This window comes from Propithecus coquereli, unplaced genomic scaffold (genome assembly GCF_000956105.1).
Source record: "Propithecus coquereli isolate 6110/MARCELLA unplaced genomic scaffold, Pcoq_1.0 Scaffold62, whole genome shotgun sequence".
Classification (NCBI taxonomy): Eukaryota; Metazoa; Chordata; class Mammalia; order Primates; family Indriidae; genus Propithecus; species Propithecus coquereli.
Genome location: NW_012152174.1, coordinates 8,011,118 through 8,037,187, shown reverse-complemented (window position 1 = coordinate 8,037,187; position 26,070 = coordinate 8,011,118). Strand labels below are relative to the sequence as shown.

At 36.8% G+C, this 26,070-nt stretch overlaps 1 protein-coding gene across 1 annotated transcript in view; it reads right to left on the bottom strand.

Annotated features, from left to right (window-relative positions):
• HSD17B4 (hydroxysteroid (17-beta) dehydrogenase 4) overlaps positions 1 to 26,070 on the bottom strand; it is a 104,253-nt gene that overhangs the window by 58,503 nt on the left and 19,680 nt on the right. Inside the window, 7 exon segments of the mRNA XM_012659542.1 lie at positions 485 to 576; positions 10,535 to 10,722; positions 11,876 to 11,960; positions 13,516 to 13,562; positions 14,384 to 14,405; positions 15,998 to 16,057; positions 18,699 to 18,806. Of these exon segments, the coding sequence (XP_012514996.1) occupies positions 485 to 576; positions 10,535 to 10,722; positions 11,876 to 11,960; positions 13,516 to 13,562; positions 14,384 to 14,405; positions 15,998 to 16,057; positions 18,699 to 18,806 (602 nt within the window).

The following is a 26,070-nucleotide window of genomic DNA, read 5'->3' as shown; positions in this document are numbered from 1 at the left end:
GATTTGTAGTTGTCACAACAAACCCCAAGAAAACTAAAGCTCAAGAAGGTCAATTTATACAATACAATACAATCCCAGCAAGCTAGCAATTACTAAAATAATGAAGTCAAAATCTGGCCAAGTTGACTCTAAACTCCAAGCTTTCTATCTTTCCACTTTATCATTTAGCTTCTTAAATCAATGAAACTTTCTGCATTTGACTAAACACATCAAACCAGCCACATTTTCATTTGGTAAGAATATTAGAAATGGAGAACTAAAGAAAATGGAATTTATAAATTTTCTGTTACTTTCTCAAAAAGGATATTTGTCAACACTTGTTCTTTAATTATAACACAGACATAGTATTTAAATATATATAAGTGAGGTCAATTGGTACAGATTTTTACAAATATAAGCAACTAGCAAATATTAATTTTTAAATCACCTTTTATATTTAATTATACAAATATTACTTTAGGAGAAACAGAAAGGTACAAAATACCTCAAATAAACCACCATTTTCTTCACAACTCTCGTGGCAAAGCCAAAGGACCAGGGGTGCCACATAATCTGGCTTCAGAGCTTCCACAATATCTGAAATAAATACAAAAAAAAAAGTTTATAAAGAAGAACATATACTTTTTCCTTTTAAAGACAAGGTCTCACTCTGGCATTCAGACTGGAGTGCAGTGGCACGATCACAGCTCACAGCAGCCTTGAACTCCTAGGCTCAAGTGATCTCCCATCTTAGCCTCCCGTGTAGATGGGATTATAGGTTTGAGCCACTGCACTCAGCTTTATACATGTAATTTGATCATTTTACTTTTTAAAAATTTCTTTTTTTTTTTTTTTTTTTGACACAGTCTCACTCTTTTGCCCAGGCTAGAGTGAGTGCCGTGGCATCAGCCTAGCTCACAGCAACCTCAAACTCCTGGGCTCAAGCAATCCTTCTGCCTCAGCCTCCCGAGTAGCAGGGACTACAGGCATGCGCCACCATGCCCGGCTAATTTTTTCTATATATTTTTAGTTGTCTGATTAATTTCTTTCTATTTTTAGTAGAGACGGGGTCTCGCTCTTGCTCAGGCTGGTTTCAAACTCCTGAGCTCAAACAAGCCGCCTGCCTCGGCCTCCCAAAGTGCTAGGATTACAGGCATGAGTCACCGCGCCCGGCCTAAAAATTTCTTACTTATAAAATTATAGGTGCTTCAGAGACTTAAGATACACACATAACTAGTCTAACATTCAAGGCTTTTGGAAGAACTTTTTCATCTCAACTGAGACATTTCTGAAGCGCTCTCAAGCTTCTAAAATTGTAGGTATCAGATATACCATTCCAAGATGGATAACAAACTATTCAGGAGGAAAAAAGTTAGAGGTGCCTAGGCAAAGACTGGTGAACAAAACTGTATACAATATGAGACACTTGGGTACCATTCATTCCCAAAACAATTTTGCTCTCCCAGCTATTTAACAAGAATCTAGAAAATTACAAAACAGCCCTGACAATTGTAATGGCAGATAATGATTGAAATAGATCCTACAACCATAACTGATGAGTAATCAAGTATAAGAACTATTCTCCTGTTGCATACTTCTTTACTTTTTTTTAAATTGATAAATAATAGTTGTACATATTTCTGGGGTATATGTGATATTTGATACCACATATAATGTGTGATGATCAAATCAAGGTAATAGGATATCCATCAGCTCAAACATTTATCTTTGTGTGTGCAAAATAAACACATCTATAAAGTTGAGCATTATCTTAGGTGAGAAAAAAGAAAAGAACGTAAGCCACATAGGAAAAATATTTCTGCCTTGTACCTTATTTCATATAATATAAGCAAATATTCTTGCTTTCTAGTTTATTCTCAAACCCCTAGCTTAGCCAGCATTTATTAAATTCAATTTTATAAACAAAAAACCAAGGTTCAGGCTAGGCGGAGCAGCTTACACCTGTAATCCTAGCACTTTGGGAGGCCAAGGCTGGAGGAGTGCTTGAAGCCAGGAGTTCGAGACCAGATTGAGCAAGAGCAAGACCCCATCTCTACAAAAAATAGAAAAATTATCCAGGCATGGTGGTATGTACCTGTAGTCTCAGTTACCCAGGAGGCTGAGGCAAGAGACTCACTTGAGCCCAGGTGTTTGAGGTTGCAGTGAGCTATGATAACACCACTGCACTCTATCCTGGGCAACAGAGCAAGACCCTGTCTCAAAAAACAAACAAACAAAAAAAAAAACTGCAAGGCTCAAGAGAGTAAATAAAATGTGAGAGAAGTCCCATAGCTAGTAATATATAAAGTTCTATGAAATCAAAATTAGAACTTAAGTTTATTTATGCAACCCAGTGTTTGTTCTACAATATTAGATGTCAGGATATCTAGCATTATAGTGAGCCAGGTACTCTGAGGAACACCTCTGTTGCCAGAAACGAGATTTTTTAAGCGTTACTGAGACAGAGATGGCATCCCCCAAGCAACAAAATAAATAAATACATAGATAGATAGATAGTCCCTAGTGCCACACTGCAGGAAAGGCAGAGTTGCCCTAAGAACAGATACCACTAACAGTACTGATACCTAAATACTTAGAGGTAGGGCAGCATCAAGATGAGGGCTGAGGCCTACACTGTTCACACTGAACCTCAAATTTCAAGGAAAACTGAAGTAGGCCAAAGTTGGCTATGCCGCCTAGTTACCAGCAGTAGCAAAGATAAAACCTCCCTGAAGAAAATACCACCAATTTAAAACACAGAGCAAACACAGGTTAAGATCAGGTAAAGAGCTCATACTTAAAAATCACCAAACACTCATGAAAGTCGTGAGATGTTTGAACTTAAAATATACAGAAAAGCTAACTATTGATTCAGAAAATAAAGAATATAATCACAATGGTAAGCCAACACCAAGAAACTATCAGGAATAGACAAGTAGAATACATTTGGCAGAAGAAGGGATGTGGGTGGTGCACAGCTACTTGGCTGGCCTGGGAGTGTGCCTGCCAGAGGTGGCCCATGGGGCTGTTTCTTGGACCTGAGATATGGGCACATAACTGCTCAGCCAGCCTGGGGGCATGTCTGCTGGGGGTGGCCAACAGAGCTGTTTCTCAGGTCTGGGACACACAGGCAAGGCTGTCCAGTTAGCTCAAGGGAGTGCCTGCCAGGGGCAGTCCCCAGGGCTGTTTCTCAGGTCTTGGACTTAGGCGTTTGGCTGCTTGGTAATGCTCTAGTTTTGGGGTTGTGTGATAGCCATCAAGAAGGCTCCAGTGATCCCCATGTCTTTGCATTTACCCTTTTTTGTAGTATCCTCCACGGTGTCCCACAGTTAAGTCTGTGTGATCAACAGGACAGAAGTGATGGCATGTCACTTCTGAAACTAGGTTATAAAGACACTGAAACTTCTGTCTTAGTGGCTCTCTCTTTCAAATCATTAGCTCTGGGGAAAGCCATCTACCTACTATATCAAGAACAGTCCCATGGAAAGGCATAGCTGGTGAAAAACTGAGGCCTCCTGCAAAGGGTAGGAAGGAATGGAGGCCTCTTGCCAACTGCCATGTACATGAATGAGTTTGAAAGTGTATCCTCCAAACCAGTCAAGATTTCAAATGACTGGAATGCCAGCAAACATTTTGATTAAAACCTCATTAAAGATGTAGAACCAGGCCGGGCACAGTGGCTCACGCCTATAATCCTAGCTCTCTGGGAGGCCAAGGCGGGCGGATTGTTTGAGCTCAGGAGTTCAAAACCAGCCTGAGCAAGAGCGAGACCCCGTCTCTACTAAAATTAGAAAGAAATTCACTGGACAACTAAAAATATATAGAAAAAATTAGCTGGGCATGGTGGCGCATGCCTGTAGTCCCAGCTACTCGGGAGGCTGAGGCAGGAGGATCGCTTGAGCCCAGGAGTTTGAGGTTGCTGTGAGCTAGGATGACGCCACGGCACTCTACCCTGGGCAATACGGTGAGACGCTGTCTCAAAAAAAAAAAAAAAAAAAAAGATGTAGAACCAGAAACTCCCAGCCAGGCCACTCTAGATTCCTGACCCCAGATATTGAATGAGGTAATAAATGTTTGTTGTTTTCATCTACTAAGTTTTAGAGTAATTTACTACACAGCAGTAAATAATAACAGCTTGGTAAGTTAGTTCCTGGGTAATCGTTATAAGATTATGTTTTATTTCATGTAAGAAACATGTAAATTATATACATTACTTTTCATGCGTCAAATATATTTCAAAGGGGAAATGAAATTGCAAATTTCTCCACACATTACTCACATCTGGTTCTTTAACAAAGAAATCCTTTGATAGCCTATAAGTGGATATTTTAAAGGAGGAGAAGAAAACTTTGGATCAAAATAAATTTTCAGCTTTTCTAAACTATGAAAGAGTAAAAAAAGAAAAAACAAAGAATTTCAGAACCTGAAGGGTATTTAAAAATGATCTACAACAACTTTCTTACTTTACAGAAGAGAAAATAGGTCCAGAAAGATCAAAGCATTTGTCTGAAGTAGATCTTATTTTCTAAATTTCTTTTACTAGAGCATGATGGGCATAAAGGATACTACATTAACATTTAACTTACGCCTCTAGAGTAGGGGTCCCCAACCTAGGATGAGTTGTATAATTATTTCATTACATATCACAATGTAATAATAATAGAAATAAAGTGCACAATAAATGTAATACGCTTAAATCAACCTGAAACCATCCTCCCCTCCCTAGTCTGTGGAAAACTGTCTCCCATGAAAATGGTCCCTGGTGCCAAAAGGGTTGGGGACTGCTACTCTAGAGGTTCAAACCTGCCAAAATAAATGTAGCTACATTCCCAAAGGAAAACAAATTTTAAACCTAAAGTTTTAAAGACTTTCTTGAATTTACTGCTTCCCAAAGAGTCTAGAGCTCATAGCAAAAAGTGACTAAGGTAGAAGCCCAGCAAAGGAATGAATGATAAGCAGGAAATTTTAAATAGTGGTTATCTCTAGGTGTAAAGCAGAAGGGTAGGATACAGGGTACAAAGTTAGATCCAAGTTATTAGTCATGTTCCAGTTCTTGGGTTGAGAAGTGAGTATATGAATATTTATGATATTTTTATGCTTTCTTATCTGTAACCTATACTATCTTGCATAAATATAGTATTAAAATGAAAAAAATGTATATATCCTTCAAAAAATCTGAAGAATTCCCTTGACATGAATATGAGAGCACAGCCAGCCACAGTGGTTCGTGCCTGAGGTCCTAGCTACTCGGGAGGATCACTTGAGCCTAGGAGTTCAAGGCTACAGTGAGCTATGATTGATTGTACCACTATACTCCAGCCTGGGCAAAAAAGTGAGACCCTCAAAGAAAAAAAAAAAAATTATGAGAGCATAAAGAGTTTTTAAAGAATAGGAGACTTTATAAAACTGGCCCTGCTGACAAGGTAAAACAGAAAAAAAAACAGATCTTGGGTCCAAATAGTTATTCTACGCTAAAGCAAATTGGTTAGGCACAGCTCTTGGAAAAGGCTAGAAAGTATTGCTGTAGTATTACAAATTTCAAGTTCTGAAATGAACGTTGGTTCCAATGTGGAAGGTAAATGGTGCTGTGAACAAGTATTTGTGTTCCACGAAGTAGCTAATTTTAAAATAGCTATTCATCAATTATTTCATACCATCTCACAGAAGCTACTTTTAAAGTATTATGGAGAGTTTCTTTTCAGAAATATGGAAAGAGTGAGAGTATCAAAAACCATACACAGTTCCCCACTAGTCAAGTATTCTATTTATTATGTAAGTAAATAAATAAGCATAGGCTCTCAATCATACATTTAAATTTTTAGATTTTGTATTTCAAAGGAAATTGGAAGTCTAATATTACCTGAAACAAGACTTAATATAAAACTACAGTAATCAAAACATCATATTGGTAAAAGGACAAGCAAATAGATCAGTGGAACAGAACAGAGAATCCAGAAATAGACATACATATATGTGGTCAATTGATTTTAAGGAAATTTGTTTTTAATGTGTTAAAAGAAACTCAACAAAATGCCTGTGGACCTTACATGGATCCTTAGTGGAATAAATCAACTCTAAAAAGATACCTTTTTAGACAACTAGAAAATTTTGATGTTAATTTGATATTATGTGATGCTAACAAGTTATTTTGTTTGGTGTGATAATGGCATTGTGGTTATAACGTATGTGTCTGTTAGAAATTCATTTCCAAGTGCTCCTAAGGCGAAATATAATGTCTAGGATTTGCTTTGAAATCTTGCAGGAAAAAAAGGAAGAAGGTGACCAAAAAAAATGAAACAAAATTGGCTAAATGTTGATCATTTGCTGCAGCTGGATGATGAGTCCGTACCTCTCTTAACTCTCTTGTCCCTTAATTCTTTATGTTGGAGAGTTACACAAAAAAAGATTTTTTTTGTAAACAAAAGAAGTAACCACAAAAAGCATTTTTTTAAATTATGAAACATGAATAAGGTAAAATATAATGTAATCATTAAAACATATCCTGCACTATTTTATTGAATGGGAAAACATTCATGATATAATAATTGAAAAAATAATAATTAGACTTCTAGTTTCCACTCCAACATGTGAAGTGCTTGGAAGCCATCACTTCCATCCTAAAGCCAAGGAAAAAACTACATAAACTAAAAATCAACAACTCTGCTTAGCTCCACCAGAGAACTAAGGTCACAGAACAAACCATCACCTGAAAAAACTGAAGAAACAGGCAAATTCAAAGAATCACAGCTTACTGAGAACAGAAGCCTCTAGAGCCTAACCAAACTACTAGAGGCTGAGTGTGTATCAGCTTCATCTTAGAGGGCCCAATCTTAAGAAGACCTCCAACACTTTTATAAGTTTTACCTTCAGATGCCCTACCATATTCTCACAGTGAAGATCAGAGAAAAATCCCCTCATGCTTTGGACAGGGGGAGGGGGAAAGTAACCATTTTGACGTATGCCCAGAGCATTCTAGTCTACTCAGCAAAGGCCTGCTCTCAAGAAAAACTACTTTACCAGAGACTTGTCTGGCCTAGAGAAAGAGCAATTAGACAAATGAAGCCCCTCTAGCCTTCCCATCTCAAATAAGGGAAGGAAAAAAAAACAGCTAAGAAACTCTTCTGAAGGTCCCAACCAAGGACTCTGACCCACTAAAAAAATGGAGATTAATCATAAGAGTATAGGACACTTCCCCTCCCCTAGTATAATAACAGTAGATTACAACTGAGAGAGCTCCAAGACACAATCTCTATTTAATGAAGAGTTTCTAGGGAAAGTCAAAGACAACAGAGGATACAAAAACAAGAACAGAGAGGTAACTGAAGCCTCTGATTCCTACAGCTACAGCAAATAATAAACACAGCCTAATTCCTAATGAGATAAAATCTCACACAAAAGGCCTAATTACCTAATTATTCCTATTACCCAATACATCATGTTTGACTTTCAACAAAAAATTGCAAGGCATGCTAACAGGCAAGAAAAAGCACAGGCTGAAGAGATAAGGCAAATATCAGAACCATATTTAAATATGGCAGAGATTTGGTAATTCTCAGACTGGGAATTTAAAATAACTATGATTAATACGCTACGGACTCTAATAGGAAAAGTGGACAATACACAAGGACATATGGGTACTGTAAGCATGAAACTCTAAGAAAGAATCAAAAGAAAATACTAGAAATCAAAACCACCGTAAAAGAAATGAAGAATCAGTGAGCTTGAAAATACGTCAATAGAAACTTCCCAAACTCAAATGCAAAGAGAAAAAAGAATGAGAAAAATGTGACAGAATTATCTAAGAACTGTGGGACAATTACAAAAGATATAGCATGTGTGCAATGACAACCTAAGAAGAAAAAGGAAGAGAAGCAGAAGAAATATTTGAAGGCTGATGGTTGAGAAGTTTTCAAAATTAACGAGACACCAAACCACAGATCAAGGAATGTCAGAGGACACAAGGCAATATAAATACCAAAAATATCCACCTAAACAGATCATATGCAAACTGCAGAAAATTGAAGAAAAGGAGAAAATCTTGAAAGAAGCCAGAGGAGAAAAAAAAACACTTTACTGATAGAAGAACAAGGGTAAGAATTATGTTGAAATTCACTTCGGAAACCATGTAACCAAAAGGAAAGTGGATGGGAAATACAGGCATATCTCGTTTTATTGCATGCTCTTCACTTTATTGCATTTTGCAGACACTACGTTTGTTTACAAATTAAAGATCTGTAGTAACTGTGTCAACCAAGTCTAACAGCACTATTTTTCCCACAGCATGTGCTCACTGAGTGTATCTATGTCAACATTTTTTAATAATAAAGTATTTTTTAATTAAGGTATGCATACTGTTTTTGTAGACCCATGCTATTGCACACTTAGACTATTGTATAGTATAAACATAACTTTTATATGCACTGGGAAAGTAAAAAACTTGTGACTCACTTTATTTACAATATTGGCTTTATTGCGGTGGTCCAGAACCAAACTTGCCATATCTCCAAGGTATGCCTGGTATTTAAAGTGTCAAAAGGAAAAAGTCACCAACCTAGGATGATGTACCCAGTGAAATTATCCTTCAAAAGTAAAGGATTGGCTGGGTGTGGTGGCTCATGCCTGTAATCCTAGCACTCTGGGAGGCCAAGAAGGAGGAATGCTTGAGGTCAAGGGTTCGAGACCACCCTCAGCAAGAAAGAGCAAGACCCTGTCTCTACTAAAAATAGAAAGAAATTAATTGGACAACTAAAAATATATAGAAAAAATTAGCCGGGCATGATGGCGCATGCCTGTAGTCCCAGCTACTCGGGAAGGCTGAGGCAGGAGGATCACTTGAGCCTAGGAGTTTGAGGTTGCAGTGAGCTATGATGATGTCACTGCACTCTAGGCCAGGTGACAGAGTGAGACTCTGTCTCCAAAAAAAAAAAAAAAAAAAAGATTACAAAAATAGAAAGACAAGCTAAAGACTGGGAAAAAAATGTTCACAAAACACATATCTGATAAAGGACTTGTTTCAGAAATATACAAAGAACCCTCAAAATTCAAGAAAACAACTTGACTAAAAAATGGGCAAAATATCTGACTAGACACCTCATCAGAAAAGATAAATAAATTGCAAATAAGCACAGGAAAAAATGCTCAACACCATAGGTCATTAGGTAATTGCAAATTAAAACAATGAGATGCCGCTACACAGCTATTAGAAAGACTAAAATCCAAAATACTGGCAACAAATGCTGGCAAGGATGTGGAGCAGTAAGAACTCTCATACATTGTGGGTGGGAATGCAAAATGATAAGCCACGTTGGAAAACAGTCTGGCAATTTCTTACAAAGCTAAACCTAGTCCTACCATACTATCCAGCAATCATGCTCCTTGGTACCTAGCCAAACAAGTTGAAAACATGTTCACACAAAAACCTGTACACGAATATTCATAGCAGTTTTATTGATAAGTGCCCAAAACTGGAAACAACCAAGATGTCCCTCAACAGGTAAATGAACAAATTGTGGTACATCCACACCATGGAATATTATTAAACAATAAAAAGAAATGGGCCGGGCATGGTGGCTCATGCCTGTAATCCCAGCACTCTGGGAGGCCGAGGCAAGCAGATTGTTTGAGCTCAGGAGCTCGAAACCAGCCTGAGCAAGAGCGAGACCCCGTCTCTACTAAAAATAGAAAGAAATTAATAGGACAACTAAAAATATATAGAAAAAATTAGCCGGGCATGATGGCGCATGCCTGTAGTCCCAGCTACTCGGGAGGCTGAGGCAGGAGGATCGCTTGGGCCCAGGAATTTGAGGTTGCTGTGAGCTAGGCTGATGCCACGGCACTCTAGCCCGGGCAAAAGAGTGAGACTCTGTCCCAAAAAAAAAAAAAAAAATAGAAATGAGCTTCAATCCCCCAGGCATTCAAGAGGAAAAGGAGAGAAATGATTAGGTGAAGCACAGGGATTTTTTTAGGGCAGTGAAACTATTTTGTGTGGTACTGTCACAGTGGATACATGACATTATGCATGTGTGAAAACTCATACAACTCTACAACACAAAGACTGAACCCTAGTATAAACTATGAACTTTAGTTAATAATAATGGATCGATATTGATTCATCAGTTGTAACAAACATACCACTCTGATGCAAGATGTTAATCACAGGCTAAACTGTGCAGGAGGTGAAGTATATGGGAACTCTCCGTACTATTTGCTCACTTTTTCTGTAAACCTAAAAATGCTCTAAAAAAGTATGTCTTTAATAATAATTATTCTAAAACAGTAAGAATGCTATTACCCCATTGTGTTAAAAATATGTATGTATGTCTATCTATGCAGAGAAAAAGAGCGAAAGTTTACTTTAGTATGATAGAATTATAGGTCATTTCTAATTTTTTTCCTTTACATTTTTCTAAATTTTCCATAATGAACACAAATTACACATAATGCTTTTGAAATTAGAAAGAAAACAATTTTTTTAAGTATTCAGAAAATTAAATACTTTTGCAAAGCTTACTACACACATATTTGTGGGTAATACCACTGAAAAATACAAGCTTACCCTCAGGCATAACAGTCTGAGTCATCCGTGATCCAGCAGCAGGGGCAATAGTGTTACAATGAATGTTGCTTTTACTGCCTTCAATTGCAAGAGAATTTGACAGGCCCAGAAGACCCAGCTTTGCAGCACTATAATTGGCCTGGCCAAAGTTGCCATATATTCCTGAAGCTGATGAAGTCATAATGATCCTAAAAGGAAAATCAATTGCTCAATATCATTTTTTTATGTTTTAATAACATTGCAACTCTAATTCTATTTTGGTACTACTGCACCTATCAAAAGCAATTCTGTGTACTTCCATTAGCTTTTCACAGTCACGATCCATATATCTAAAATTATATTAATATATAAGTAATCTTTCTAAATTCAACTACAAGATTTAATTGTTTTAAAAAGATTTAATTGTTTTAATTGTTTTAAAACTCATCAGAACTAAATGAGTTTAACTATAAGAATGTATATTCATTATCTATCAAAAACAACAAATATTTATAAACATAAAATAAATTGTCAATATGTAAGTTAAAGTTAAATTTTCAGCAAGAAATATTAGTTCGAGCAGTTTTAATTCTTCGGTCCTCATCACTTGACCTCTCTCCTTTCCTGGATAATATTAAATGTCTCATTAATACGATGCCATCTCATAATATTTACCCAACCTCACTCCACTTAGACCAAGTAAAATAAATCACACTATCTATTCTCAGAAACTGCTAGGATCAGGATAAACTAGAAATCTCCAATGAAAACAGGCATCAAAACAATTTGCTTACAGTAGGTGAGTATGAACCCTAAGTTAACAGGAATGACCTTGACACTAGACTGCATAGAGGGCACGAATTAAGTGTACTAGCACCGCCACATTCTGAGTTACTCACAGAGGAGTGATCATGAGAAGTCCTACAGTTCCCAGTTTATAAAGACTAACTCATGTCTGACCAGTAGCAGTTAGCACGAAATAGCCACCTGTCTCTCTCTCTCCAGTTAGTCACTGGATACACAAAATGACATGCTGGTTGCAGAATAACGTACAGCTGAATCCTCAATGTTTGTACTACTTTCTAAAATGCCAGAGAACAGCAATAAAATCCTTAATAATAAAAAGTAAGCGGTAAAAAAATATATATAAAGCTGTTCAGCTCAGCTAATCTGTGATTAAATGACACCAATTTAATGAGTGGGTAAGTACCAAAACTACATATTAAAAGCCTGTACATATCTAAAGATGTTTTTCTCAATGTCAAGCAATCATTGCATAACACTTTGTATAATCTTTCCCTGTGCACAAGAACCCACACACACAACAATTACCATCCCCCCGACAGCCACACGCAACTCTACCTTCCATATTGCTGTTTCTTCATGTGACCCCATGCTGCCCGGGTCACTTGGAATGAGCCCCGCAAATGAACTCTGTGGATTATATCTAAAACAAGAAATAATTTTTATTATACATTTTGTCAAAAACTAGATAGGCATGTCTCAGAATGAACACAAGCAATGGTATACTTATACAAAGATGTTCATTTTATACTTAGTATTCAAAATCACCTATCATCACACCTGTTTCTGATTATTTTGCTTTTGTTCCAATTATGCTGCCAATAGTTCGTACCCAGACTTATCAGTTTTCCCCATAATTTATAAAATTATTGTAATTCCTATATAAATCTAAATACAGTGGCATCTTTAATTTATGCCCACTTTACATAAATATATGCTAATATAAATATCCAGGAGTTTTACATATATAACTGGCACTAAACATTAACATCAGTTAAAGCATAACCATAAATCACATAGTTCATCACCAAGAAATATTTATAAAATACTCACTCTATACCTATTGTTACCGAGGTTTTCAAATGAGTTACAGAAAAAGGGGAGGGAGGCAGACCTGTTTGCAGAGATTTCAGCCTAATGAATACACCACTTAGGAAATGTTCAGATAGATAACTTTAGATTTTACTCCTTAATTGTCAAGTTTTTTAACCATTCTTACTTATTTTTGTTGAAACAAATGTTTTCACATGTATATCAGAATAATTTAAGAGTGGAAAGAGGAACTTAAAAAAACATAAAGAAAATAGTCAGGAGTGGTGAGCTTAGGGATGGAATCAGAGAAGGAAACATTGCAGTTCCATTGCAGCTCCAAGAAAAGAACCAACATTAAGCAACCCCTTGCCAGCAAATATCATCTTTCTCAGCTTCTTTTTCACCCCAGTTGTTATAAGGGAAGAGGAAACTAAAGCTCTTCTTAGCTTAATTCTAAATCACAAAGATATTTTGCTTCTTCCAAAAGAACTTCTGGCCATATTCCCCAGAGGCACACTCTATAAACAACCATACAATTGTTTCACCTCAGTTTCCATGCTTGCCACTGTCTCGGCCACCACTGTTTGTTTTAGTTCTGATGGCTGATGAAAAGTAAGGACAAAGAAGAGCAAAAGAAAAAAAACTTGTAACGTGATTTGTTCATTAGCTAAACTCAATCTTTCGAACATGGCAAAGAAAAATGGAAATCTTTCCTGTTTATTAGAAACTTCAAAATTACATCCAGATTTTGTCCTCAGATCTCCCATCATTTTAAGTGCCCTAGACTCTTTTCCATATCCTGCTTCTGCTCTTGGAAAAAGAATCACACAGCTAGACAAGTACGAAGAATGTTAGAGTTAATACTTCTAGAAAATGCTGACAACCTTTTAAGGAGAAAAAGGAGGAAACAAATTTAAAGAAATAAAATCCTTTTAGGTAATTTCTGCCAAATGATTTAACATTTTTTAAATTTATTAAATGTTAAAAAAAAAAAAGCTACTTCTAACTATTCATCACTTTTAGTATAGACCTTATTCATCATTTATATTAGCAACAGCAAAAGTAGGTAGAAACTGGTCTTTCCTTAAATGTATAAATTTATCAAATATTAAAAAAGCAAAATGGACAGGTATGTTCCACAGAGACATATATTAAAAACAACTTACCCCAGTCTTCATCACTTATCCTAGCAAAGGAACGGTCCCTCAGAATTCTAAAAAATTGATATTGTATAGGGTAAGAAAGTGAGAGGGGGGCAGTATACACTTAAAAAAATAACTACATGCACATTAGTTGTATAGAGCACCTTTGACATAAGTAACTCCATCTTACATTTTAAAAGACATCACACCAGCAGGGACCAAATGTTTGCCTAAAAATAAAGACAGACTCAACCAAACAAGGGTGTAATCTTTTACCATCAGCCCTCACCAGAGGACTCAGGGACTTAAAAAAAAAAACAGGATTTCACCAGTTTGACATGGCTGTCTGAAGACCATCTTGCAGTCACTCATGATCAGCACACAGCATCTGCCACTGAAGGCTCTACTCAAATCAAAGACTTTTCCCTACCCAAATCAAGGACTCTGCCTTTCAAGACATTGACAACCATCCAGATCAGCCCAGGACATTCTCTTTGTCCATGTCTCTCTCTTGGACTAGTTTGTTAACCCCTTTTCCTACAGCCCTTTCTCTTAATGTTATATGTTACTCTCTTAAATCTATAAATTAAAAATTTTAATCTAAAACAATTATATATTTATTAAGTATACTACTATGCACAGTTTACAATATTGACTGACTTACGGATAGGCTTGGGCCTATATGTCTGTGACTCTGATTACCGAGTGAATGGGTAGCACTAGAAAACATTGCCTCCTTGGGAACTCCATATAGCTAGCTCATGGCTTTCCTGATTAAATATGCGTGAATAAAAATGTGGCCTTGTAAAAAGACACAAACATGCATGGACCTGGTTATATCTGACCTTGCACTACTGATGACATTACTAAAAATGAAAAAAGAAATACTTACCCAGCATTGTTGACCACAACATCTACAACACAAAAAGATCCAGTCATAAATATAAAAGCAAGCATATTAACTTGCATTTGCTTACAATTCATATTTCTTTCAAAAATAACTTTTTTCCCCCATGTAAAAGTAAATATAATAAAGAGTGCTATCAAAACAGAAGTTTATACTTATGGCAAAAAAAATTTTAATTCACAAAAGATGGATAGCATAATGTATCAGTGCCTTCCTCTTAAACTTAGAGATCTAAATTTTCTCATCTCTACTTTCTATTGAAATTCTATCAGCCTACTTATAGAATTAGCTGTTGCACAACTCTTAGGTTCTGAGGATTCAGAACCATAAGCCATCCTTCATTTAACCCCAAATTCACTTAGGAAATTAAAAGTTTAAAAGATTGTTCCTTACCACTCAAAAGTAAAAAGCCCAAAAATAAAACAATTAGAAAAACTCATGCTGCACCTTGATACATAATTATATTCTTACTATGCAGAGAAAATAATTATTTTTTAAGGTTTAACCACCATCTTGTGGCTATTTTCACCCTATGACTTCAAAACTTTATGGTCTCTATCCTTCTGGTAGATGATATGTAAACATGGTTCTTATGAGCCCAATCAAACATAATTAGAAAAATAAATGTGCTGGACCAAATACAAAAAGAGGAGAGCACACTCAATTTACTATAAGTAATGTTTCCAGGCTGTAAACATGTTGAGCTTATCTGCTGTGATGCCTCCCTCTAGTAATTCACTAATCTTTTATTAAGAATGTATGGGACTTGGACGGGCACGGTGGCTCACGCCTGTAATCCTAGCACTCTGGGAGGCTGAGGCAGGCGGATGGTTTGAGCTCAGGAGTTTAAGACCAGCCTGAGCAAGAGCGAGACCCCGTCTCTACTAAAAAAAATAGAAAGAAATTAGCTGGACAACTAAAAATATATATATATATAGAAAAAATTAGCCGGGCATGGTGGCACATGCCTATAGTCCCAGCTACTTGGGAGGCTGAGGTAGTAGGATCCCTTGAGCCCAGGAGTTTGAGGTTGCTGTGAGCTAGGCTGACGCCACGGCACTCTAGCCCAGGCAACAGAGTGAGACTCTGTCTCAAAAAAAAAAAAAAAATGTATGGGACTAAACCGGAAAGATTATCTAGAGAAATACGGACGAAACAATATATTTGAAATGTTTCTTAAAAATAAAGATTAATTTGTAAGACATTAGATCATTTTCATCCAAATCATTATAATTATCCAAAAGAATCCACTGGGTCCTATATTGTAAAAATACTGACTTACATTTTATCTTATAAACATATATGAGATTTAATTGGATTATGATAAAAAAGGGCACTGAGCAAATGCTTGCAAGTTTTTTTAAGCACTTAAGGTGCAAAAAGCAATAAAAAACTCAACACAAATATCCATAAAGTTGTCACCTCAAGCCAATTATGAAATAAGGTAGGATAAAAATAATAATTAACTTATAATACAAATCTAAAAATTCAATTATGAAGAAAGAAAGATTTGCTTAATACAGAAAAGCAAACTTTAAAATATTTTATAAGAAAGGTAGAAGCTGCTCTGTAAGGAACATTAACACAAAGAAACATCACCTATTCTTCCAAAAGCATCCAAAGCTGTCTTCACAACCTTCTCTCCTGCTTCCACTGAATCTGAGGGAAAAGAAAATTAGTGAAAAAAATTTCAGCAATCTTCCTCACATATGACTTCCAAATTCTGTGGATCAAAGCACATGACAGATATACTATTCACCCAACAGAACTCATTTCCAAGAAAAATACATTTACATTACTAATACATAACAAATCAAAATACAGATGGTCTGATATCACAAAAGGAAATTAGCCCTTAGACAATTCTTTAACCTACAATAAAAAGGGGACAGAAGGGAGATGACTAAGAACTATTTGGCAAATACTATCTAAAACAGCACTGCCCAATAAAACTTTCTGTGAAGACAGAACTGTCCTATTTCTGTACTGTCCAATATGGTAGCCACTAACCACATGTGACTACTAAATCCTCAAAATGTGGCTAGTATGACAAACTGAATATTTCACTTTATTTAATTTATATTTAATTTTAAATAGCTACATAGGCACTTCCCCTTAAGGATACAAATGAGAATTTAGGAGAGGGGGAAGTACACACTTAATTTGGAAAAGCATGTTCCACATGTAACTACATGTGGAAAACAAATCTGCTGTTTCTGCAATACTAACTACAATAAGAAAAGCTCAACAAAATCTTATGGTTTTGTTAGTTTCCAGTAATCAGCTCAAGGGAAGGGCTCACATCCTCACAGTTGTGTGTGAAATGGTCTGCTGTCAACTCAACATCACTACTGACTCTTCCCTATTCTCTTCAATCACAGGGGAGGAGCCAGGAAATACAGTCAGTCCCTTCCCTGGGACAAACATAGTCCTGAGTTAGATCTGCCAGTAAGAGATCTCACCTAGAGGGTAGAAAAGTAGGAGAAGGCCACAGATACAGGCGATCTTATGAGCAGACTACAGATGTAAGATTAACAACACATCTAGGTGAGCTTTTGAGAACCACTGCGGGCTGAGACGGTTACCAAGGGTTTCCCTGACTTTCACTTGCCCAGTCAGTCCTTCCATTGGTTGTGTGAGTCTCTGATTCCCTACATTAAAACCCTCACACTTGGAAAACCTAATGGGGCTTCTGTTTTCCTTACTAAAACCTGACTGATACACGTTACATATCAGAACTAAGCGAAGGAGGAGTCTTGAATTTTTACCTTTAAAAAAGAGGTTTTTAAAACTCCATACACAGAATGCAATGCGTACCACCCGAAGGATGGACATATTTGAAACTTGGACTTGGGGGGGAGGGGGGGGCAAGGGCAACATACGTAACCTAAACATCTGTACCCCCATAAAATGCTGAAATAAAAAAAAAAAAAGTTGAAAACATTTTTGTTAGATCTCCAATGTGAAAAAACATACTAAGATGTCTAATTATTCCCTCAAACATTCAAACCATACCCTATTTCTTTTCCCTTAAAATTTCAAAATGAAGTCAATCTAATGTTATCCCTGGCCCATAAAAACAATCTAATCTGCAGAAGTAAGCACTAGCTTTTTAAAGTAAATCTACTCAACAAGGATCCTTACAAATACTATTAGGATCAATACATCAAATGCAAAGGTTATATTTACTGCTTTTTCTCATGGCTTTATTTAATGCCTAACTTTGACTCTTAAGTTTTTACAAAGATAAGAAAGTTACACATAGGAGTGACCATTTGTACAGAATGGAATGTGGAGGCTGGGCACAGAAATGGGGCACTTTATTTCCTATATTATATTAAAAACAATTTTAGCCAGGCTTACACCTGTAATCCTAGCACTTTGGGAGACCTAGGTGGGAGGACCACTTGAGCCCAGCAGTTTGAGACCAGCCTGGGCAACATACCGAGATCCCATCTCTACAAAAAATAAAAAAATTAGCTAGGCATGACATGCGCCTGTAGTCCCACCACCTGTAGTCCCAGCTACTCAGGAAGCTGAGGCAGGAGGATTATTTGAGCCCAGGAATTTGAGGTTGCAATGAGCTATCATGATGCCACTATCCTTCAGCCTGGATGACAGAGCAAAAAAAAAAAAATTAAAAGAATAATTTAATATTCTGTAGAAATATATAAGACTTTTTAACTAAAACAGTTCTTATACGAACATATCCATACCTACAATAATTTACTAATTATATCATGTGCTCATTAATAAAAACATTAAACAAACAACAGGACAAAAGTTAGGAATCATATGAAATAATCTACATCAAAAGTTTAGGCTAGGCGAAGTTGCTCACACCTATAATCCTGGTACTTTGGGAGGCCAAGATAGGAAGATGCCTGAGGCCAGGAGTTCAAGACCAGCTTGGGCGAGAGAGAGATTCCATCTCCACAAAAAATAGAAAAATCAGCGAGGCATGGTGGCGTAAAGCCTATAGTCCCAACTACTCAAGAGGCTGAGGCAAGAGGATAGCCTGAGCTCAGGAGTTTGAGGTTGCTGTGAGCTACTATGACGCCACTGCACTCTATCCCAGGCGACAAATTGAGACCCTGTCTCAAAAAAAAAAACAGTTTAAAAAATTTTCACATATTATATAAAATATGTGCTTAAAGAGCTTTGGCAGGCTTAGATAAAATCTAATTTCATGATTACACTGGAATGCTGCAATATTTGCTCAAATACTATTAATGTGACCAACAGTATTATTAGTTGAAGGAAAATAAAAGAAATAGTATAGTTCTCCCAAATACCATACCATAGTTGGCCACTGCTTTTCCACCTTTCTTTCTTATTTCTTCAACAACCTTATCAGCAGCCAATGAGCCTTTACCAACTCCCGTGAAGTCCCCTCCTAAATCATTCACTGTAATGAAAAAATAAGCAAACAATAATTAATTTCTAGACCTTCAAAATAAAAGTTGAAAATGAAACTATAATTATTAGTTATTTCTTCAGTCATCTGCTCAATTCCTTCCTACCCTACCCCCACCTTACTAAATACATCATATGTATTCTCAAAACATGCCTCTTTGTTTTTGACTATAGACATAAAGGAACAGCAAAAATACTTAAACACAGGTTCATGTCATAAAATTTTTTAACTTTGCAATGTTTTACCTCTTTAAAAAAAAAAAAAAATGACCCAACCCATTACTTGGCAAAAAACTAAGAAAAGAAAAAATCACCTTAGGATTAAATACACAGGAAATCAGTTTGGACGTTCCTCAAAAAATTAAAAGCAAAATTGCCATATGATACAGCAATCTCACTTCTGCGTCTTTATCCAAAAAATTGAAATCAGAAGAAAAAAGAACTAAAATTCTTTCAAATATCACTCCAATGTTCACTGCAGCAATATTCACAATAGCCAAGATGTGGAAACAATCTAAATGTCCATCGATGGATGAGTGGATAAAGAAAATGTGGAATATATGTGCGATGGAATATTACTCAGCATTTAAAAAGGAAATTCTGCAATATGCGTTAACATGAATGAACCTGGAAGACATTACCCTAAATGAAATAAGTCAGTCACAAAAGGACAAATACTACATAATTCCACTTACATGAAGTATCCAAAATAGTCAAACCCACAGTATCAGAAAATGGAATGGTGGCTGCCAGGGACTAGGGAGAAGTTGGAAATGGGGAGTTGCCCACCAATGGGTATAAAGTTTCAATGATGTAAGATAAATAATTTCCAAAGATCTGCTGCACAATATAGTGCCTATAAGAATATTGTATTATACATTTAAAATTTTTGTTAAGAAGGTAGATTTCATATTAAGTGTTCTTACCACAATAAAATAAAAAAATGAAAATATTAAATACACAGTGTAAAATATCTTCTCCATGTCAAGAAAGTCTTTTTACAGGAACGGTGATAAAAATCAAGCACGATCTTAAAATATTAGACAGAGAGGCACATTTGTAAATTTTCAGAAAACATACTGTGTCATGGTGTAGAATAGAATGACATAAAAACCACTTATTAAAAGAGGTCAAAAATTACATACAAAACTAATATGTGTCTAGCCACTACTTTATACCACAACTCCATCTTTGTATGTTTAACAACTGACCATACTTACCACATAACATTTCCCTATATTCAATTACACAGTTACAAACATTAATTGAGCATTTACTGCTTGCAAGAAAATGTACAAAAGGACACATTAATGTATAAGAATGGTGCTTGTCCTCAAAAATTTTATAATTTATTGAAAGTTATATATGTGATGATCATAGTAATACACAGATTTTAGCATAAACCATATATCAAGGCCAACATAACCAAATAATATGGACAAATAGCAAAGTTAATTTATATAATAATTTAAGGCAAATTTTATAAAATAACATGTAAAAATTAATGAAAAGATATATAGATTGATGCCAATTAACTTGGAAAAAACAGAATTTAAGAAAAATACTTGGGACAAAGAATTTGCATCATGAAATGATCTTTTTCATAGGGTTATTGCATAGATTTTGAGGATTATAACAAAGAAATTACTAATTAATAAATGACATGGTGGTATATACTAAAATTTAACGTTGAGGATTAACACAATTTTAAATAAAGATTTTTTTTTTCTCCTGAAGAATAGCTCTTTTTTGAACTGGGGTGAGAGTTGAAAGTGGGATCAGGTAGTTAAATAGGCAATGGGATGACACAGAGAAAAAAACCAATGCCTACTCTCACTGAAAATCAGCTAGGTCAAATATGTTTTCACTCAACTTTTTGTTTTTACAGGCAATTAGTTTTTCAAACTGTGGACTGGGATATAATTTTTTCTGACAATATAATATTATCGTTCTTACTCCAAATAAAAATTGCTTCAAAGACACATAATAATGGAAAGAGGCTTATATTATCCCTCACGAGATTAAAAAAAGTGAAAAGATTCTCAAAAGACTGAATTCCTATTAATTGTTCATTTCCATGCAATTATTCAAATTACAAAAAAAAAATAGTTTAAAAAATCAAGATTTTAAGACCTTTTTAAAATAAGTACAGGAAAGTTCAAAAACAAATTGGAAAATGTGATATTTAAGAAAGACTTATTCAATGAAACACTACCCCCAAGTGGAAATTACACAAAGTGCAACCAAACAGGTAAGCATCGAAAGCTGGATAAAGGATTTGTTGAGATCAACGATGTACAGTTAAACAGTATCAGAATAGATTTACCTACAAGTCTCTACATTACAGAGCACTAAATTAACACTGACCCCATTCAGTCATCTCATTATCAACACAGCTAAATTACTGGGATGAAAACCTTAACCAGAAAAGCACTGGTTAGCACATCTACTGCCACACTAGGAAAAAAAATTTTTTCCCTTGAGGCCATGGTGTTTTATTATGAAAATAGAATAAAAACTCCCAAAACAAAATGATCCTTTCTAATTTAATGAAAAATTTATTATTTTTTATTGTTTTCTATGCATGAGTTATATGCAACTTGAAAAATAGTTCCCACAGCTCCCAAGGTGAGTTACATATGCTTCACAAGTCCCTGGGCTCAAAACTTGTGTGAGTGAAACACAACTCACATGGCAGTTAATGTGTTAGATGTCATCAAAATGGCTGACTAGAAGTGTCCAACCCTCACCTCCTCGACAAAGAAGGACCAAAACAACAAATAACTGCACTTTGAGTAGAGTATCTAAGACGGAACACAGGGATTCGGTGGGGAAATGCCAAAAACACTCTGAGGCACAGAAACACTAGAGGACAGCTTAGAGAAGGAAGCAAAGCACCCAGCTGGAATTGGCTCAAAGCAAAGAGGGAGGAGCTCCCCATTGTGAGGGAAAGGTAAGTGGGAAATCCCGAACAGTCATCATTGCCATCACAAATGCCTGCCATCCTGGCTACAGAAGAGCCCCACCGTGCTCGCAGGCCCTGAGCTCAGTATGGGTAGCTGCCCAGAGTTCACACAGCTGAATTGCTCCACAGAAGGAAGACACTGAGTGCTTTGCACTACCTGGGGCCCAAGCAGCAACAGCACAGCACGACACCATTTGAGAATGCAGCCACTGCTGGAATATATCCTGCCCTGGTGGCCTATTTAATAGCCCCCTGCATCTCCACATCCCTGGGACCCCACCTCATCCCATCATGTCCACACAGAAGGGTGAAGCACATGTAACTCACATGTCTCTTCACCCTGGGAGCCATGAGAACCTTTTTTCAAGTTGCATATAACTCATGCACAGAAAACAATAAAAAATAACAAATTTTTCATTAAATTAGAAAGGATCCTTTTTTTTCGACTTATATAGGAAACAAGCTACTTTATTTCTTAAAGTCTTACTTGTTACTAGCCTCTGAGCTAGTCATAGGATAATCTGACTGATCACTTTTCCAAAAAAGATACTCTGATATCATCATAACATTCTAAATTTGCTTCTTTTTCTTATTTTTGGCTTACTCAGGTAAAAATTTATGCTGAGCAGAAAAAACTTAACCGAGGAGAAATGTTAGTGCATGTGATGCAACCTGGAAACAGGGTATCTATGTGTGCATGTGAAAAAGCTAAAGTAGAAGCTAGTGGCCGTTAGGGAAGAACACAACCCACTGGTGGGTGGCCTAGAAAGTTCACAAATAGGACACAGACTAAAAAAGGGTAAAAAATATCAGTCAAAAGCCTGTACTTCCACATAGATTAAATTCTCCCCTTTAACACTAAACTAAATTTGGCCCTTCAGCCAATTTTAAGCAAATATTTTCTTCTGCCGTTTTTGGACTTTTATCAGGATTTGATGCAATATCATCTCTACGATAATGCAAAGAGAGAATACATAGACACATCATCCCTCTTTATTCACCTTTCTCTTAGACTTCAAACACTCTTAATGTGAACTTAACAAATTCAGAGGTAATAAGGAAATAAGGGAAAACTGATCCACCCAAACACACAGCTATAAATTTTTTTATAAAACAAATTTATAAATCAAGCTTATATCTTAGCCAAAACAAAAAACAGAAATTTATTCAACCAATCTCAGAGACATCAGCCCCTCACCCCCCAAAAAGCCTATATCAACAATAAAAGAGCCAATGAATAAAGTACCTTCTATGCACAAGGCAATATTATAGATCCTTTAGGAGATACAAGACATGAAACAAGATCCTTGCACTTACGGAATAGAGGAGAAAAATGAAAATAAATAAGTTATAAGGTAAAAATAATAAGAAATAGCAACATAAAAAGAGGAAAAAAAAAACAGTAATGACATGGGAAAATCTGGCAAAGAAGCCCTGAAATACACACAGCCCCCCATCCAAATATTACAATGTCAAAATTTGTCCTTGTCATAAGCAGCAGAATGGATTAGCTGATAGGCTATGATCTTAAACAAGGAATATCCAAAGTGTTGTGTTCCTTCTTTAAAGGTAAGCTACACATGCACACTGAGGGAGAAGAATATATCAAATGCCCTGCTTAGCCCTTCTTTGTTTTGAAAATCTAACTGCTGATTAATCATTTGTTAGGCATCTCTATAAACAAATTGAGGAAAATTTGTCTCACTGTATATCCTAGTAAGATGCAAGAAAACTGGAATCAGGAGGCCATTGTGGGCCAACAATTTTATCCCAGGAAAGATGCTTGTAAGTATTGGCTCGTAACGTCTGCCCCACACACACGCCGGCACTTCGCACTCCTTCAGTTATTCCCCACAAAGGCTTGGTTGTGGACAAATTTGTTCCTGTGTCCACACCAACTGCCAAGCACATCAGGTCAGTCCAAACCATTTAGATTACTAAGACCTCCCACTTTGGGGATTCAATACAGTATCTTCCAACTGATTTCCTCCTTATTATTAAACAAAAATTCATGAAACTGCCCCTTTGATTAATTTCTAAAATTTCTTTAAACAGCTTCCAATTGAAAAATTTTGATGAGATAAGAAACCCATACTTTAGATTCCTTGACTCCAAACTTCTAGTTCTCAAAATTCAGTTATTTCTTACTTTTATCAATATATTTGTAAACTAAAATAAAATTTTAAGGCTCCCCTCCCACACCAGCTGACTAGATAGACCCCCTCGTCACCAAAGGAATATCCTAAAACTAAATTGCCTGCCAAGAGGAAGGAGGTCAGACATGCCTTATCATGCCCCCCTCCCTTCTTGGGGACATCCTTTGTAACCCATTAACAGGCCTAAGGCTATGCAAGACAAACCTGCAGGTCCTCAATTTACACAACAAATCTATGTCCAGTGGCTTAACTCTGATAAAGAGCTCCTTATGTTGAAACATTCCAAGCCTTTAGACAAAGCTTCATGTCTTTAACCAATTACAAGCCAAAGAATCTTTAAACCACCTATAACCTGTAAGCCACCTCTCCCCACTTCGAGATGGCCCACCTTTTTGGGCCAAACCAATGCATGCCTTCCACGTATTGATTTATGACTTTACCTGTAACCCCTGTCTCCCTGAAATGTATAAAACCAAACTGTAACCCAACCTCTGCGAGTCCACTGCTCAAGACCTCTTGGGCATGGCTCCGGGTCATGGTCCTCAAATTGGCTTAGAGTAAATCTCTTTAAAATTATTTTACAGAGTTTGGTCTTTTTTCCGTTGACAAGATTGGCGCCCAGACGTGGGGCTCAGAGAAGGCTCAGGACCGCCGAAGGAGCAGCCCAAACTCGGCGCCAGGTACTGGCGTGGCCCATTTGGGCCCTCTGACTCCGAGCTTCTCCTTGGGCGGAACTGCTAAGTCCTCCTGAGTTCCGGACCTCCCGTTTTCAGCTGATGATCTCGGTTTACTCTGAGCTGCTTCTTTTCCTAGGAATTGTTGTTTGGGATCTAACTTAGATTTGGGGGTGCATTCTGAAGGGTCTTCTCCATTGTCTTTTTGTCCTAAAATTAATCTCAATTGGCTTTTCTGTGCATTTTTGAAAGAGGAAACTGAACTGTCTTGTTTGTAGATAAATGAGAGACTGAGTTCTTCAGCTTGCAAGAGAAGGGGCGTCTTACTCCTCCCAGCCTTGGCAGCCCTGGGTGACTGGGGTCCTGAGTGGGAGTTGCCTGGGGCGATTCCCCGAGCCGCGAGTGGCCCTATAGGGAACCCCCAACAAATTAATTAAAAGAAGGCTCGTTCAGGAAACGCATATAAGAGCTGATCACTCGGCGTTTTGAGCCCTCTCAGAGGTACTAGACCCCCAAGAGAGAAACTGAGACACGTAAGAGGGTGGGACCGACTCAGTGGTGAAACACTGAGGAGCCCCACCCACAATCAGCACACTCTGATCCACGACACCAAGCCCTGTATTACAGTTCGGTTGCTTCTTTTAAAGAAAAATAGGAAATCCTTTAAAAATGGGAAAGACAAGGAGAATGAGCCCCGCTGGGCACCCCAGTTGGTTTGTGGTATCTCTACTTGCAAGTATTTGTGTAAATGAAGACGTTCAAAGGCATGCCAAGTTTTTTCTAGGGCTCCAGCTGGTTATAGCTAATTCTCGTGCACAAGTTTTTACAAAAGGGCAAATTACATCAAGGAAAATTCAGAGCTCAAATGGTCGACCTACCACTATAGAGTTAAAACGTTTCGAGCTATTTCTCTTCTTTTCTAGCTACTCTAAAACCTGCTAACTTTCTCTATTGATGTTAAGGTAACTCATTGTTTATGGTATTCACAATTAAAAGGCTACCTGGAGATCCTGCAGCCAGTTCTAGCTAAAATACAAGCATTGAAAACTCATTTTGAACTAAAGGAGAAGGGGTAAAGGTTTTTTAAAATATATATATATATCAAACTGCCACAGAAACTGCTTTACCCAAAACTTTGATCCACAGGCCTAATTAGGTTCCCTATCAGGGCAACTAAAGTTTGCCATGTGAACAAGGTCCAGTTTCGTCAGAGGAAATTTGGATCCAGCTGTCTTTTACACACTGGTGAATTTGTGTTACCATCCCATGGCTAGAGTTCTAGGGTAAAACCTATCAGAACTTTATGTGCATGTATGTGTGTGAGAGAGTATACATGTTTAGGTATGTTTTGTGTCTGTCCACGTATTACATGTTTGAGCTTACATGGTTCCAGACTGTCTTAAAAATAAGGGAGCGCTCATAAATTAAACCCAAATGGTTCACGTGAATTTAGTAATCTTT